This window comes from Muscardinus avellanarius, assembly GCF_963383645.1.
Source record: "Muscardinus avellanarius genome assembly, chromosome: 11".
Classification (NCBI taxonomy): Eukaryota; Metazoa; Chordata; class Mammalia; order Rodentia; family Gliridae; genus Muscardinus; species Muscardinus avellanarius.
The window spans coordinates 70,350,943-70,368,980 of NC_137797.1; the positions used below are offsets into that span (position 1 = coordinate 70,350,943).

Consider the following 18,038-nt stretch of genomic DNA (forward strand, 5'->3'; position numbering starts at 1 on the left):
CTGGAAACCCTTCTACCTCCGGGCTACACTCCCAGACCTATTTTTTTTTATAATATTTTTATTTGGAAGCAGGGTCTCTTAAGCCAGTGTGGCTGGCTTCGAACCTGCACGATCCTCCTGTCTCTGCCTCCCAAGTGCGGGGATTACAAGTGTGCGCCACCATGTCCAGCTACAACTGGCTTCTTTTTTATATTTTAATTTGTATTTTCTGGTAGCTGAATTTCTTTTTTTTTTTCCTTATGCGTCTGGGGATGGAACCAAGATGCATTTGACCTCTGAGCTACACCCCCTGCCCAATTTTTTTATTCTTTATTTTGAAACAGGGTCTCACTGAATTGTGGAGGGCCTCACTAAGTAGCTGAGGCTGTATGGGAAACGCGATCCTCTTGTCTCAGCCTCCTGAATGCTGGGATTACAAGCATGCGCCACCACGCCTGGCTGGCTTTCTTTCTTTCTTTTCTTTTCTTTCTTTTTTTTTTTTTTTTGGTGGTACTGGGGTTCCTGGAAACCCTTCTACCTCTGGGATACACTCCCAGACCTATTTTTTTTATATTTTTATTTGGAAACAGGGTCTCTTAAACCAGCGCAGCTGGCTTCGAACCAGCGCAATCCTCCTATCTCCGCCTCCCAAGCGAGGGGATTACAAGTGTGCACCACCACTCCTGGCACAGTAGCTGAATTTCTTGACTCCAAATATATATAGCGCTCCACTATCTATACTCAGGAAGATGGAGATATCCGAGACCCCACAACTAATAAATAACATGGTTTTTATTAGGATTTTCTATTTCTGTACTCTATAATTCATGTCTTACATATTTGGTTTGCCCAGAATTTTAGTTCCTTTAAGTTATAGTATATTTGAAAAAAAAGAAGAGAACAAAAGCAAACCAAAAACGTCTTAGAACAGTTCGCTCTGATTTTGGTCATTAAACAGAATCCCACAGCTGAACACTCTGATCACAGTCACATGTACTCGAGGCTAACAATGAGGGCAGTCGTGGGGTGAGGTCTGACCTTCAGAATAATTGCAGGCCTGTGACAGAGCTTGGCAGTGAGACAACATTGCAAGCCGCGACACTGTAACTCCCATTACACTCCCTTCTTTGCTTGTTTTATACTAGAAAAATAAAACAAAAACAAAAATATAAGAACACAATAAAATGGGTTATTTTAAATGACAAAACTATAATTCAAAAACAAAACTCAAACCATCACAATGAGCTAAATTTAACATGTTGAATATAAATATTTAAGACTATTTATTTGGATCCCAAACTCTTAGCATATAAAGAGAGGATTGAAGAATGATAAAGCGTAAAAGGTATGTGTGGAAAAGACTTAAAAGGTTAACCTGTCACCAGTGTGAAATGGCTAAAACAGCCAGAAGTGGCTTGAGCTGCACTAACAGAAGCATAATACCAAGTACAGCTGTCCCTCAACGTCTACCTGGGCTTGGCTTTAGAAACCACTCAGATGCCAGGACCTGCACATCCTCAGTTTCTGATATAAAATAGCAGGTTATTTTAAAATAGTAAAAATAATACTATTTTTGGAGGTATACCCCCAGCCCAATTTTGTTTCTTATTTGGAAACAAGGCCTCACTGGGTTGATGAAAGTCTCATTACTGGCTGAGGCTATCCTCAAACCCGTGATCCTCCTGTCTCAGCCTCCCAAGTACTGGGATTACAGGCATGTACCACCACATCCAGTTGCATTTATTTATTTACTTATTTATTTATGTTTGTGGGTCTGTGGGAGGAACCCAGGAGCATTCAACCTCTGAGCTACACCCCTTGCCCTATTTTTTATTCTTTATTTTCAAACAGGGTCTTATAAGTTGCAAAGGGCCTCACTAAGTAGCTGAGGCTGGCTGGGAACCGCGATCCTCCTGTCTCAGCCTCCTCCCGAGTGCTGAGATATAAGCGTGCGCCACCACGCCCGGCTCCCAGTTGCTTTTATCCTTAATGCTCTGGTCAAGTTGCTTTTACCAAGATCATCAACTTTTTCATTGTTAAATCAAAAGGATATATTGTGGCCAAGCATAGTAGCACATGCCTGTAATGCCATAAATTCAGGAGGTTGAAGAAAAAAAAAAAACACAAGTTCCAATCTCAATCTCAGAAATTTGAGAGACCCTGTCTCAAAATAAAATATGAAAAAGGCTGAGGAGCACCAATTAAAAAAAAAAAGGGGGGGGCTTGGATGTAACTGAGTGGTACAGTGTCCTGGGTTCAATCCCCAATAAGCAGGCAGGTGGAAAGGATAGAAAGAAGAAACAAAAAGGATATTTTGTATACTTTATCTAACCAGACCTTCTTGGAACATTTGACTACTCTATTTCTTTGCAGTACTGGGGATGGAGCCCAGGGACATTCTACCTCCAAGCTACACCCCCAGCCCTAATTTTCCTTCCTTCCTTCCTTCTTTACTTTTCTGGTGCTAGGGATGAAATCCAGGGGCTTTCTACCTCCGGGCTATACTCCTAGACCTATTTTATATTTTATTTGGAACCAGGGTCTCACTAAGCTGCTGAGAGCCTAAATAGCTGAGGCTGGTTTCGAACCTGCGATCCTCCTGTCTCAGCCTCCCAAGTACTAGGATTATAAACATGTGCCACCACGCCCAGCTTTTATTCTTTGTTTTGAAACAGGGTCACACTGAGTTGCAAAGAGCCTCACTAAGTAACTGAGGCTGCCCACGAACTGTGATTCTCCGGTCTCTGCCTCCAGAATGCTGGGATTACAGTACCGGCGATTGAACCCAGGGCCATTCTACCTCCAAGCTACACTCCCAGCCCTATTTCTTATTCTTTATATTGAAAAGGGGATTTACTAAGTTGTGGAAAACCTCATTAAGTAGCTGAGGCTGGCCATGAACCTGCAAGCCTCCTGTCTCAGCCTCCCAAATACTGGGATTACAAGGGTGCGCCACCAGGACCAGTTTACAAAATTATTTTATTTTTGGTACTAGGAATGAACCCAGAGGCATATTACCTCCAAGATATACCTCCAGCCCAGTTTTATTTCTTATTTGGAAACAGGGTGTCACTAAGTTGCAGAGGGCCTCCCTAAATAGCTGGGGCTGTCCTGGAACCTGCAACCTTCCTGTCTCAGTCTCCCAAGTGCTGGGATTACAAGCGTGTGCCACCAAGCCTGGCTTGACTACTCTTTCAGGGAGGACTACTGTCTCCTCCCTGGGCTTTTGTGATCATTCCTCTCTCCTAGTCTTCCTCTTTGCCTTGTTTCTCCCTCACCACCTCTGACGATCCCTTAAACATTAGCATTCCCTTAGAGTTCTGCTCTCCTTTCTCTTTTCACTTTACTCCATCAGGGTACTCCAATCCTAACAACTCCTGGTTCCCTATCATCACCCAGGCCTCTCCTTCAAGAACCAGTTCCATAATGTCAAGTGTTCCCCAGAGACCCCTAGTCCTCTGAACAAAACCTACCACGCACTGCATTTATCACACCAGCTCTGCCCATGAGAACTTCTGCTAGGTTTTCTATCTTAAGGAAGGCTGCACCACCAACCCAGATCCCGCCTCCCTCTTCAATGTCAGTGACTAAATTATACCTGTTTCACTTCCTGTCTTTCAATTCCATCTGCTTCCCTCTATTCTCACTGGCTAAAGCTAGTTTTTTCATAATCCAACCAATCGAGATATATCTTTTATAACAAACTCATTATTACTCTTCTGTTGATAACCCTTCAATAGTTCGTTTTACCCACAGGCTACTTTAAACTCACTAGCACTGCCATATGGGTAAAAGAAGGATCTGAAGTAAGAACTGCAAGTTAATTCGAGTAATAGGAGCCTAAAAACACAAAGTACAGTAGTTATGCATGAGACCAGAGAGCTGAGCAAGGGCCAGCTGATGAAGGGCCTTCCATCTTTTTGGAAGAACCAATGACAAAAAATGAAAATAAATGGTCAATAAGGTAGAAGATCTGAACAATCTAGGGAGCCAGTGAGTAGTTTTAAGGAGAATGAAATGTTGAACCATGTTAGCGCTCAGAGATGTTACAGATTAGCCAGGTGTAGTGGCATATGCCTGCAATCCCAGTACCTGAAAGGCTGAGACAGGAGGAGCACAGGTTCAAGACCAGCCTCATCAAACAGTAATATTCTCATCAACCTAGCAAAACCCCGTTTCAAAATAAAATAAAATAGAGCCGGGCGTGGTGGCGCACACTTGTAATCCCCGTGCTTGGGAGGCTGAGACAGGAGGATCGCTCAGGTTCAAAGCCAGCCTCAGCTACTTAGTGAGGCTCTCAGCAACTTAGTGAGACCCTGTTTCCAAATAAAATATAAAATGGGACTAGGAGTATAGCCCGGAGGTAGAAAGCCTCTGGGTTCCACCCCCAGTACCACCAAAAAATAAAAAATAAAAATAAAATAAAATAGAGCTGGGACTAGCTCAGAGGTAGAATGCTCCTGGGTTTAGTCTCTAGTAAAACACACATAAACACACACACACACACACACACACACACACACACACACACACACACACACAGACTGAGAGTCCATCACTATATTTGTACCCCCCCAGGTATACATTAGGCCCACGTTTACTTTTTTATTTTTATTTTTTTGATACTAGCGATTGAACCCAAGAGTTCTACCTGCAAGGTACACCCTGAGTGCAGCACTGGGAGTAGAACCCAGGGGCTTCCTACCTCTTAGTTATACTCCATTCCCTATTTTTAAATTAAAATTTATTTTTATTTTTTTGGTGGTACTGGAGATGAAACCCTTCTACCTCCGGGCTACACCCCCAGACCTTTTTTATATTTTTATTTAGAAACAAGGTCTCTTAAACCAGCGAGGCTGGCTTCAAACCTGGGTAATCCTCCTGTCTCCGCCTCCCAAGTGCGGGGATTACAAGCGTGCACCACCACGCCTGGCTCCATTCCCTATTTTTATTTTTTATTTTGAAACAGAGTCTCACTAAGATTTTTCATTTTTACTGTAGTACCCAAGTACCACACACACACACATACACACACACACACACCTCTCTCTCTCTCTCTCTCTCTCTCTCTCTCTCTCTCTCTCCTCAAATCCAGCATTATTCCATCACCTCTCAAAGCTATTGCTCTCTCAACATTATATAGCCAACATTATTTGAAGTTATCTATGCTTGTTATAACCACAGCTTTCAAGGTGGATTTTTGGTGATACTGGAGATTAAAACCAGGGGAATTCTACCTCTGAGCTATATCCCAGCCCTATTTTATTTTGAAACAGGGTCTCCTCACTAAACTGCTAAAGCTGGCCTTGAACCTATAAGTACTAAGATTATGGGCATGTACCACCATGCACAGCCAAGGTAGGTGATTTTTACCCCTAAACCTTATAGAAAATTTATTGATTTGTTATTTTATTAATTTATCAAATAGCTGGTGAGCACAGGTCTCAAGGAGCGTGCAAGGGAGTAAGGATGTATTTTCAGAATAAAAAAGATCTGAGTTTGATTCCCTGCTCTCCATTTTGGAGTCGTGTGACCTGTCTTAAGTCTCCTTACATATAAAGCAGGTTTAATAACTTTACACAGTATAACTTTACACAAATATGTGAGGATTAAGTAGGTATTTAAAGCACTTAGCCTGGTTCCTAGTATACAGTGACCCTGCAATGGGCTCATTTTAACAATCAGTCAAGTTTCTCCACTACTCTGTAATACCAAAACCTCCAGTTATTTGTTTTTCATTCTTTTTATTGTCTTTTAAACTTGTTGTCTTCCAGCAGAGCTATTTCCCCCTTCTCATTTCACCATACCCTTATCCCCTATAAAATCAGAAAAGATTGCTCTGCTAATAAATCATTTATTAAGCCTCTGTACTTTTCTAATGTTTTCTGTGGCTTTCTTTTTTAATTAATTAATTTATTTATTTTTGCGGTACTGGGGATGGAACCCAAGGGCATTCTACCTCTGAGCTACATCCTCAGCCCTATTTTTTAATTCTTTAATTTGAAACAAGGTCTCACTATGTTGCAGAGGGCCTCACTAAGCTGCTGAGGTTGTCTGAAAACCTGTGATCCTCCTGTCTCAGCCTCCAAGTACTGGGATTACAAGCGTGCACCACCATGCCTATCTTACACAAGTATTTATAATAAAAATCATTAGAAGGCCCACTACCAGGTACATTGTAAGTCAAAAGACAGAAATCTCACAAAATTAGAGTATCTTCTAACATTAAACTATACTTGATTCCCCAGCCCAATAAACAAAACAGCATGCAACTCAAGGCAAAGGAAAGCCAGCAAACTGTTTGCAGTCTTAGACTTACCTCAATATATGCTGGTTCTGCACCAGCAGGCGAGATGTGGGGCTGCCAGTCTTTAGGTGGTTTTGAAAGGTACTTAGAATCTGTTACAACCCACTTGAGCCGGGGCCAACCTAAATCAAACCCAAAGTAAAAATTGAAGTACGTAAATCATGACAGAAGGCATTTCAAGTGGCCATTTTAAATATCAGGAGACTCAACGAATATCACTTTTATAATCAATATCTTAATTGTATTAGTTTTTAGTGATAAATCAGCAGACAATTATACCTTTTTTCAAAAGTACAATCGTTCCACATGCTAATTCCAGGCCTTGACATTACCTCAACATGCAGGAGGTCCACTTGGCAGTGGAAGTCCACTGGGGTTAGTGGTCTATCCTCTGTCTCTACATGGAGCACTTAGCTTTAACGTACAGAGTGGTAGCTTTTTCCAACCAGAAGCATAAAAGTTAAGGGTGTGGGCTGAATCAGGCAGATTTGGGTTCAAATTGTTGCTCTGCCATTTATTAGCTGTGACTTTGGGCAAGTTACTTAACCTCTCTTTCTCAGTTTCCTCACCTGTAAAATGGGGATAATATTGGTACTTAAATTCATAGGATTCTAAGAATTAAATAAGAATATATATGTGTGTGTGTGTATACACACACACAGTACTTAGCTGTTATTAAGTTAAAATGCTAATTAAAGCAGTTTTAACTTTTAAAAGCTGAGAATCTGCACATAAGTATTACTTACCTTTAAACTGCACAATTTCTCCATTCTGGGTTTTTGGTAGTCCCTTTAGACATACTTCACTCGTAAGAGCTAAGGCAATACCACAGCTTCCTAGCAAAAAGCCAATCTGTTGACCTCCAGCATCCTGTGGAGGAAAGAGAACAAGCACAGTTGAGGAGTGAGTGTGAGACAGCCTTGTCCAAAGCCAGTACTCAGTACACTCGGGCCTACAGGACATCATTCATGTAGCCCATCGATGTCAGGAAAATCTCAAAATTCAGTGACAGAGGCTGGGTGTGGTAGCGCACGCTTGTAAGGTGGAGACAAGAGGATCGTGCAGGTTTGAAGCCAGCCGCGCTGGTTTAAGAGACCCTGTTTCAAAAATATATATATAAAAAAATAGGTCTGGGAGTATAGCCCAGAGGTAGAAGGGCTTCCAGGAACCCCAGTACCACCAAAAAAAAAAAAAAAAAAAAGTATGGGTTTCTTTTTGTGGTTCTGGGGATGGAACCCAGGAGCATTCTACCTCCAGGCTACAACCCTAGCCCTATTTTTATTTTTCTTGTGGCACTGGGGGTGGAACTCAGGGGCTTTCTACCTCCAAGCTATACTCCCAGACCTATTTTATACGTTATTTGGAAACAGGATCTCACTAAGCTGTTGAGAGCCTCACCAAGTAACTAAGGCTGGCTTCAAACTTGTGCAATCCTCCTGTCTCAGCCTCCCAAGCACAGGATTACAAGTATGTGCCACCATGCCCTGCTATGTTTTATTTTTGAAACAGGATCTCACTAAGTTACTCACTAAGTAGCTAAGGCTGTCTGCGAACCACTATCCTCTGGTCTCAGCCTCTCAAATGCTGGGATTACAAGCGTGCGCCACCACACCTAGCTCAGTGACAGTATGTTTTTCTAAATAAGATCTACAGTACTGTGATTCCCCAAAAACAAACCAAAATTTTTTATTTACTTTTTGCAGTACTAGGAATTGAGCCCAAGGCCTCACATATGCTAGGCATGTACTTTACCACTGAACCATATCCCCAGCCCCAAACCAAATATTTTATTAACCTGACCTTGCTAATTATATAATTAAAATCCTACTAACCAAATGTGACCATTTTATTCAAGGATCAGCAATGATTCTCTTTTAGTTTTAGGCCTAATCAAATAAATGCTAGCACAGCCCTCTTCCCCAGCCCCACCACCACATAGAAGAGCAAGGCATTCAGAACAGAATGAGTAATATAAGTAGAGAGCAAATGTCACAATTTACAATGAAAGGTAGCAGATGACTATATATACCAAAGCCATATGTAATTATGGTTATCTATTTATTTATCTATTTATTTATTTATTTTTGTGGTACTGGAGATTGAACCCAGGAGCTCCAACCTTCAAGCTACACCCTCAGCTCTATACTAACTCTTTTTTTGTGTATGTGTGGTATTGGGGATGAAACCCAGAGCCTTTCTTCCTCTGGGCTACACAACCAGACCTATTTTATATTTTTTATTTGGAAATAGGGTCTCACTAAGTTGCTGAGAGCCTAAGTAGCTGAGGCTGGCTTCAAACCTGTGCCATACTCCTGTTTCAGCCTCCCAAGTACTGGGATTACAAGTGTGTGCCACCACACTCAGCTTTAACTCATTATTTTGAAACGGGGGCTCACTAAGATGTGGAGGGCCTCACTAAGTAGCTGAAGCTGGCCGTGAACCTCTGATCCTTCTGTGGATCACAGATTACAAGCACGCACAAAAATCTTTGGCTTTATTATGCTATTTTATTTATTTACTTATTTATTTTTTTTTTTGCGGGTCTGGGGATGAAACCCAGGGGTATTCGACCTCTGAGCTATACCCCCTGCCCTATTTTTTATTCTTTATTTTGAAACCGGGTCTCACTGAGTTGCAAAGGGCCTCACTAAGTAGCTGAGGCTATCCGTGAACCAGGTTCCTTTGGTCTCAGCTTCCCAAATGCTGGGATTACAAGAGTGCGCCACCACACCTGGCTTTTTTTATGCTATTTTAAAGGAGGCAGATTTAAGCCTTACAACCACAGCAGCAAAAACAACAGAAGATACAGACTAAAGTATTTCCATTATCATGTATCTTAAAATTTATTACTTTGAAGCCGGTGTGGTAGCTCACACTTGTAATCCCAGTACTTGGGAGGTGGAGACAGGAGGATCATGCAGGTTCAAAGCCAGCCTCAGTACCTAAATGCGGATCTCAAGAACTTAGTGAAAGCCGGGCGTGGTGGCGCACACTTGTAATCCTAGCATTTGGGAGGCTGAGACCAGAGGATCGCGGTTTGCGGACAGCTTCAGCTACTTAGTGAGGCTCTCTGCAACTTAGTGAGACCCTGTCTCAAAATAAAAAATAAAAAATAGAGCAGGGGGTGTGGCTTGGAGGTTGAATGTCCCTGGGTTCCATCCCCAGACCCGCAAAAAAAAAAAAAAAAAAAGCCTGTTTCCAGATAAAATATAAATAGGTATGTCTGGAAATATAGCCCCGAAGTAGAAAGCCCCTGGTTCCATCCCCAGTACCACACGTACATACACACACAAAAAAGGTCACTTTGAAACCACACAAATACTACAATTTAATAATTAAGAAGAAGCCAGGAGTGGTGTCGCATGCTTGTAATCCCAGCATTTGGGAGGCTGAGACTGAAGGATCGTGGTTCACAGACAGCCTCAGCTACTTAGTGAGGACCTCTGCAACTCAGTGTGACCAGATTTCAAAATAAAGAAGAAAAAAAAAATAGGGCTGGGGGTGTAACTCGGAGGTAGAATGCCCTTGGGTTCCATCCCCAGTACCGCAAAAAAAAAAAAAAAAAAAAAAAAAAAAACCTGCCTGGTGTGGTGGCCCATGCCTGTAATCCCAGTACTTGGAAGGCTGAGACAGTAGGATCACAGATTCTTAGCCAGCCTCAGGTACTTAGTGAAACCTTCTCTGCAACTTATGAGACCCTGTTTCAAACTATAAAATACAGCTGGGGATGTAGCTCAGAGGTGGAATGTCCCTGGGTTCCATTCCCAGTACCACCAAAATAAGTGCAAAAAACCCCTATGATTTCCTATTCTATCAACTAAAACATCAGGAATGTTACTGTCAATTTGTTTTTCTTTTTTCCTTTCTTTTTGTGGTACTGGGAATTGAACTCAGAGGAATTCTACCTCCAAGCTATATCCCCAGATTGATTTTTTTCCCCCCCAGTACTGGGGGATTAAACTCAGGGGCATTCTACCTCTGAACTACACCTCCAACCCTCTTTTTTATTCTTTTTTTTTTTTTCTTTTCTTTTAGTGGTACTAGGGTTCCTGGAAGCCCTTCTACCTCTGAGATACACTCCCACGGGCTACACTCCCAGACCTATTTTTTAACTTTTTTATGTGGAAACAGGGTCTCTTAAGCCAGCGAGGCTGGCTGCGAACCAGCGCGATCCTCCTGTCTCCGCCGCCCAAGAGCGGGAATTACAAGCGTGTGCCACCATGCCCGGCTTTATTCTTTATTTTGAAACAGGGTCTCACTGAGTTGCAAAGGGCCTCACTAAGTAGCTGAGGGTGTCTGCAAACCACGATCCTCCTATCTCAGCCTCCCAAATGCTGGGATTATAGGCAATTGCCACCATTCCCAGCTTATTTTTTATTTTGGAAACAGTGTCTGACTAGGCTGCTGAGAGCCTCACTAAGGGCTAAGGCTGTCCTTGAACCTGTGATCCTCCTGTCTCAGCTTCCCAAGTACTAGAATTACAAGTGTGCACCACCATACCTGGCTTCAATTTGGTTTTTATTCCTTTCAAAAAATAATTTTTAGCTGAGCGTGGTGGCATTTGCTTGTAATCCCAGTACTTTGGAGGCTGAGATAGCAGGATAACAGGTGTGTGTCCAGCAATGTAGTGAGACCCTGTTTCAAACTAAAAGAATAAAACAGGGCTAGGGGTTTTGCTTGGAGTTAGAACATCCCTTGGTTCAAAAACAAGTGCCAAGATTAATAATAATAATAATAATAATAATAATAATAATAATAATAATAATAAAACAACTGTTTCTTCACATTCTCTACAATATTGGTTTCTTTTTCTTTTTTAAAAATTATTTATATTTTATTTTTTACTGGTGCAATGTATTCATACATCATAATGGTATAAGAAAAATTTTTGTAGACATACATGCACATATCGCCCAGTTAGCTCCTACCCGATCCCCACCCCATTCCCTCCCCATCCCTCCTTCCCAAGCTTGGCTTAGTGTTTGACATCTAGTATTATAGCAATTATCTAAAATTAACAATGATAATCTCACATAACAGTTTCATTTGTCTGATACCAAGCTTTTAATGACTTAAAGATAACATTTCAATATTTCTTTTTGCTTTCTTTCTTACCAGAGAATATTTTTTCTTTTTTTTTTTTTAGGTGAAACTATCACACATTTACTTATTTTTCAGAGAAAATCTATCCTACTATGGAACATGGACTCTAGATACACAAAACGATCTCAAAAAAGAACAAAGCTAGAAGATGTATATTTTCTGATTTCAAATGTTATAAAGCTACAATAATTGAAACAGTGTAGTACTGTTATAAAGGCAGATATATAAACCACTGGAGTTAAATAAAAGCCTAGAGATAAATTCTTCCATATATTGTCGAGTTATTTTTGACAAGGTTTCCACAGACATTTGGTGGAGGAAATAATCTTTTAACTAAATATTGTTGAAAAATAATAATTACATGAAGAATAAAATTGGACCCTTACCTAACACCATATACAAATATTAACTCAAAATAGATAAAAGACCTAAATATAAATCTTAAGACTATAAACTTTTAGAAGAAAATCTAGGTCATAAAACCTTATGACATTGAAATTGGCAGTGTTTTCTTGGATATGATTTCAATGGCACAGGCAACAGAAGGGTAAACAAACTCCCTAGAAAATAAAAAAATATTGTATATCCAAAGACAATGTAGACAGAGTTAAAAGTTACTGATAGAATGGGATAAAATATTTCCAAATGCTATATCTGAAGGTATATTAATATTCCAACTAGAAATCCTAAAAATTAGCAACAATAAAAGCAAACAATACAATTTAGAAATAGGTAAAAGACTAAAATAAATAATGAATCTCCACAGATAACCAATCTTAGTTGTCTGTTGGATGGAAAATCTTGTTTCTCTAGTTCTGATGTGTGTTACCTATTTCTTCTGTGTAGTTAATCTCTTTCAGTATTTTCTCTAGCGCTGGTTTTGAAGACATAAATTCCTTCAGTTTCTGTTTGTCATGGAAGCTTCTTATTTTCCTATTTAATTTGATAGAAAGTTTTGCTGGGTAGAAAATTTTTGGCTGGAAGTTGTTTTCTTTCAGAGTTTGGAATATGTTACTCCAAGCCCTTCTGGCTCTCATGACTTGGTTTGGGAAGTCTGGAGTGATTCTAATTGGTTTGCCTCCTAATGTCACTTGGCTCTTTGCTTTTGTTTCCTTGAAGATTCTCTGCTTGGCTTCCACAGTGGTCATTTTGACAATTATGTGGCGTGGGGATCCTCTTCTCCGATCCTGTCTAAAGGGAGTTCTATAAGTTTCCTGGACCTGTGTATCAACCTCTTGCTCTATGTTTGGGAAAGTTTCTGATACTACTTCCTTGAAGAGATTGTTGATCCCTTTGGTTTCACCTTCTTTTCCCTCCTCTATTCCAATTATTCTTAGGTTAGCTCTCTTAAAACGGGCCCATATTTCTTCAATGTCAGATTCCTGCTTTCAAAATTTTTTTCTAAATTAGAAACTATGCGTTCATTTTTGGAGTGATCATCTTCTAGGAGCGAGATTCTATTCTCCATGTGGTCTAATCGGTTGTTTATACTTTGAATTGAGGCCTTTACTTCATTGATTACAACCTTTATCTCTTTTTGGGTCTCTTTACTTCATTGATTACATCCTTTATCTCTTTTTGGGTCTCTCTGAATTCTTTTCAAAACACCTCTATTATTTCTGCAGTTATTTTCCTGGTTTGATCTTCTAGAAATCTCTGAATTTCTGTTTTATCAGGTTCTGATGTTGTGGGGTTGTGGGCATTCACTGCTCCATTGTTATTTCTCTTTCCCATGATTTCGGAAGTTTGTGCCTTCTCTGGGTTCTTCCTTGGGTCACTACGACTTCACTTAAGGTGCTCTGGATTTGAGTCTGTGGTATCTCAGTCACCACTACTCCTTTACTGTGTTGTATTGCAAAGTCTCAGACCCAGGGAGTCAATCAAGGCTGCTTTAGACCATGGGGGGTGCCAGGCTGGGCGTTCACCTTCATGGAGTTGTAACTATAGTATGATATCTCTGTCACCGCCACTCCCCCACTGGGTCAAGTCCTTGGGAGTGCAGTACTGGGATTTCTCCTCTAGGGGCCGCAATTTGACTCACTGTTGTTGAGTGGCCGATGGAGCTGTAGTGGACTTGGTGAATTCGCTGCTGCTGGTGGCAATATGGCGCCGCTGCCACACCCTGGGCCGTGAGGCTGGCGTATTTCTTCTCTGTTTTTGAGCTCCGCTCTGAGTTCCTGCAGGGTGTGCTGAGCCCAGCCCCTGGGAGCTTTAGACACTCCCTGCGCCGAAAAATCTGCCGAATTCCGCCCGGCTGATCTGCAGCGGCTCACCTCAGCTCGCTGTCTGCTGCTCCTCTCTGGAGCCTGGTGAGCTGTTGAATTCATTGGTCTGGTGCCATCCGGTGAAGTCGCCGCTGCTGCCGGCTGCATGGTGCTGCTGCTGCGTCCTCGGCCGTGAGGCCAGCATATCTCCTCTCTGGCTCTGAGCTCCGTTCTGAGTTCCCCTCCTCTCTGGTGCTGGAAGGAACAATGGCGTCCGCATGGCTCTGCGCCAGGGCTCCGGCTGCAGCACTGCGGTCTGGTTTCTTTCTGGTGTCTCGTTTTTTCAGCCCTCTTTTTCTCTGTCCCTGGTATTTACCTTTTTTGTTTCTCTGCTGATGGTGTTTTCTGGCTATGAAAGGCGCTGATTTTGTGGTAATAGAGATTGGTTGTTAGCAGGGCTCGTAAGCCCTGCTTTTCTCCGTCGCCATCTTCCCAGAAGTCCCCCCATATTGGTTTCTGATATCATCTTTCAGTAATAAATTGCACAAGAAAATTAAAGCAAACACTCACGGAGAAATCACTTAGGAATTTGTTACACAGCCTTCATTTACTAGGGCTGAGATGTTGTCAAGTAAAATCTTATACTCCAGAGTAGTTAAAAGCCATTGCTGTATCACCCTTCCACTTAATGGCAATCCTAGATTGTGTGATACGGATAAAGGAAATTCCTTACAAGTCTCTGAAATAAGGGTGATACTCTTAATGAATGATAAGTGCTGAAAAGTCAAGTAATTCTCCATGATTTTAAAAATGATTTACAGCTGGATCACTGTTCGTGGCCAGTTTCAGCTACTTAGTGAGGCCTTCTGCAACTTAGTGAGACCTTGTTTTTTTTTTTCTCCTGGTACTGAGGATGAAACCCAGGGGCTTTCTACCTCTGGAAAACACTCTCAGACCTATTTTATATTTTTATTTGGAAACAGGGTCTCACTAAGTTGCTGAGAGCCTCGGTAAGTAGCTGAGGCTGGCTTTGAACCTGTGCGATCCTCCTGTCTCAGCCTCCCAAGTGCTGGGATTACAAGCATGTGTCACCATGTCCAGCTTTTGTGAGACCTTGTTTCAAAATAAAGAATAAAAAATAGGGTTGCAGCTGAGCTCAGACGTAGAATGCCCCTGGGTTCCATTCCCAGTACTGGAGAAAAAAAGAAAAAAAGAAAAAAAAAAAAGATTTACAATACAAAAATAAAATGCTATCTTAGATGGGCATATTGTTATTTGTAGATACTTACAAACGTTAAACCATTTTTCTACAACTTTCATGTTTTTAGACAGTAAAGCTAAGTACTTTGGGAAATGGTCAGATTGCTTCTAATGTCGTGACTGTGTCGAGGGATCCAACTAGAACCCAGTGCTGGCATGTGGCACCGGCCACACTTCTTTTAATGCATCAACATTACCTTCCTGGTAAGAGGCACCTCTATGGGCACTGGGATCACTTCTGCCAGGAGACATCCATAGAAAGCCACCATGAACATAACCGGATCATTGTTGGGGTAAACCAGAGCTACCTGAAATTCACAGAGACGTTCAGTAACAGAGGAATACAAACATAGTCACTTTTCAATGTCATTCTTTAAGATATTTATTTACTTATTTATTATTTATTTATTGCAACACTGGAAATGGAACCCAGGAACATTCTACCTATGAGCTACACCTTTAACCCTATTTTTTATTCTTTATTTTGAAACATGGTCTCACTGAGTTGCGAAGAGCCTCACTATGTAGCTGAGGCTGTAGAACCCCAAAGCGATTCTCCTGTCTCAGCCACCCAAATGCTGGGATTAAAAATGTGTGCCATCTGCTCGGCTATAACTTTTATGTTTTAATTTTTTTTTTTTTTTTTTTTTTTTGCAGTACTTGGGATTGAACCCAGGGGTATTCTACCTCTGGGCCACATCCTCAGCCCTGTTTTTTATTCTTAATTTGAAACAGGGCCTCACAAAGTTGTGGAAGGCCTCACTAAGTAGTTTAAGCAGGCCACAAACCTGAATTCCTCCTGTTTCAGCCTCCCAAGAACTAGAATGATACACATGCGTCACCATGCCTGGCTTAGTTTATTTTTGTATATTGAAATATTTATTTGTAGAATAACTTAGTTTTTGTTGTTGGCGTTAATTCCTCAAAGGTTCCAAATGAGCATCTTCAGAAAGGAACATGGGAACTAATTTTTTTTTTTTTTTTTTTTTTTTTTTGGTACTGGGGACTGAACCCAGGGGCATTTTAACTCTGAGCTACTCCCTCGGCCTTTTATTAAAATATTTTTATTTTATTTATCCATTTACTATGGTACTAGGGATTGAATTTAAGGGCATTCTATCTTTGAAGTACACCTCCAGCCCTCTTTATATTTTGTTTTGAAACAAGGCCTCATTAGATTGCTGAGAGTCTCACTAAATTGGTCTCACTAAATTGCTGAGGGCTGGCCTTGAACCTGCGATCCTCCTGTCTCAGCCTCCAGTAATGGGATTATGAATGTGTACCTTCATGCCAGGTTGCTGTCAATCTCTAAATGCAAAGACTAGCACCTGGAATTGAGCTAACATGAGCTGGAAGTAAACCTTTACTTTTCCTAGTTTAAATTTTCCTATTGTACATTAAAACCCCTAAAGGTACATATTAGATAACAATAAATACCACTTAAAAACATAAACATCAATTACCCTGTCTCCAGGTTTTAACACAGGTTCATTTTTGGTCCCCAGTTTATTAAGCAGTGTGTAGGCCAACTTTAAACTTCTGCTCCACAACTTTCCTGGAAAAAGAAGAGTCATACAGAAATAAAAGAGGTATATTTCAGCAAGAGAGCACTCAGTTCATCAAAAGTTTGAATGAGACAATGGTGACTTCCAAACGAATGCATGCCATGAGTATCATCCCTCTCCCAAAAAACATTAAGTCCCTTCCCAAGAAAGTTTATATGCATTCTAGTTTATAAGAACCAGTCCTGCTTTGAAATAAAAATAAAGCATCATCTTGGTTTATATATTTAAAAAAACTTTTTTTTTTTTTTTTTTTGCGCTGGAGATTGAATCTAGGGGCATTCTACCTCCAAACTATATTCCAACCCTACTTTCTTTTGAAACGGGTCTCATTAAGTTGCTGAGGGCCTTGCTAAGTTGCTGAGGCTGGCCTTGAACCTTCATTCTTCCTGTCTAAGCTTCCCAAGTGCTGTGATTATAGGCCTGCAGCACCATGCCCAGCTCGAATTCTTTTCTGAATATGAAGCAGGAAATAAAAAATAAAAGAAACAAAAGAGAGAAAAGATGATGATTATTATTTTTTTTGGCGGTCCTGGGGATGGAACCCAGGGACAGTCTACCTATGAGTAACGCCCCCAGACCCTTTTTTTTTTTGCAGTACTGAGAATGAAACCCAGGGGCATTGTACCTCCGAGCTACATCCCCATCCCTATTTTTTAGTCTTTTCATTTTTGAAACAGGGTCTCACTGAGTTGCGAAGGGTCTTGCTAACTAGCTGAGGCTGTCTTCAAACTGCAATCCTCCGGTCTCCGACTCTTGAATGCTGGGATTACAAGTGTGTGCCACCATGCCCAGCTCTCAGACCTATTTTTTATTCTTTACTTTGAAACAGGATCTCACTGAATTGCAAAGGGCCTCACTAATTAGCTGAGGTTGTCCACGAACTGTGATCTTCCAAGCGTTAGCCACCATGCCTGGCCCCAAAATTTTAATTCAGTAGTTCCACATACTCTTTAAGGCCTATCACTCCCTAATTCTTGAGAGATCTGTAAACCTTAAAGTTAACCCAAAATTTTCTCACATATTGTGCACTGTTAATTAACCTCCCTCAATAAATAGTTAAAGCAAGAGAAATATGATACCTTCAAGCTATACCCAGTCTTATTTATTTTGGTGGTACTGGGGATGGAACCCAGGGGCATTTAACCTCCGAGCTATACACACACAGTCCTATTTTTATTCTTTATTTTAAAACAGGGTTTCAACTGAGTTGCAAAGGGCCTAAGTAAGTAGCTGAGGCTGTCCTCAAACTGTGATCCTCCTGTCTCAGCCTCCCAAATGCTGGGATTATAAACAAGCGCCACTAGGCCTGGCTACCCAGTCCTATTTTATTTATTATTGGGGGGGGGGGATTGGGGATTGAACCCAAGAGCATTCTACCCCTGAGCTACACTCCTAGCCTATTTCATTTATTTATTTGTGTGTGTGTGTGTGTGTGTGTGTGTGTGTGTGTGTGTGTGTGTGTATTTGGGCTGGAACCCAGGGGAATTTTACCTCCAAGCTACACCCCCAGCCCTATATTTTTTCTTTTGTTTTGAAACAGAATCTCACTAAGTTGTGGAGGGCCTCACTAAGTTGCTGAGGTTGGCCAAGAACCTGTGTTCCTACTGTCTCAGCCTCCTA

At 41.1% G+C, this 18,038-nt stretch overlaps 1 protein-coding gene across 2 annotated transcripts in view; it reads right to left on the minus strand.

Annotated features, from left to right (window-relative positions):
• Positions 1–18,038, minus strand: part of DIP2B (disco interacting protein 2 homolog B) — a gene marked incomplete at both ends in the record, with an annotated part of 282,346 nt that overhangs the window by 79,186 nt on the left and 185,122 nt on the right. For both annotated transcript variants that reach the window (XM_080705172.1, XM_080705171.1), the window contains 5 exons: positions 1,018–1,120; positions 6,299–6,408; positions 7,033–7,156; positions 15,051–15,161; positions 16,317–16,408. In XM_080705172.1, the coding sequence (XP_080561298.1) occupies positions 1,018–1,120; positions 6,299–6,408; positions 7,033–7,156; positions 15,051–15,161; positions 16,317–16,408 (540 nt within the window). The remainder of the gene's footprint in view (positions 1–1,017; positions 1,121–6,298; positions 6,409–7,032; positions 7,157–15,050; positions 15,162–16,316; positions 16,409–18,038) is intronic.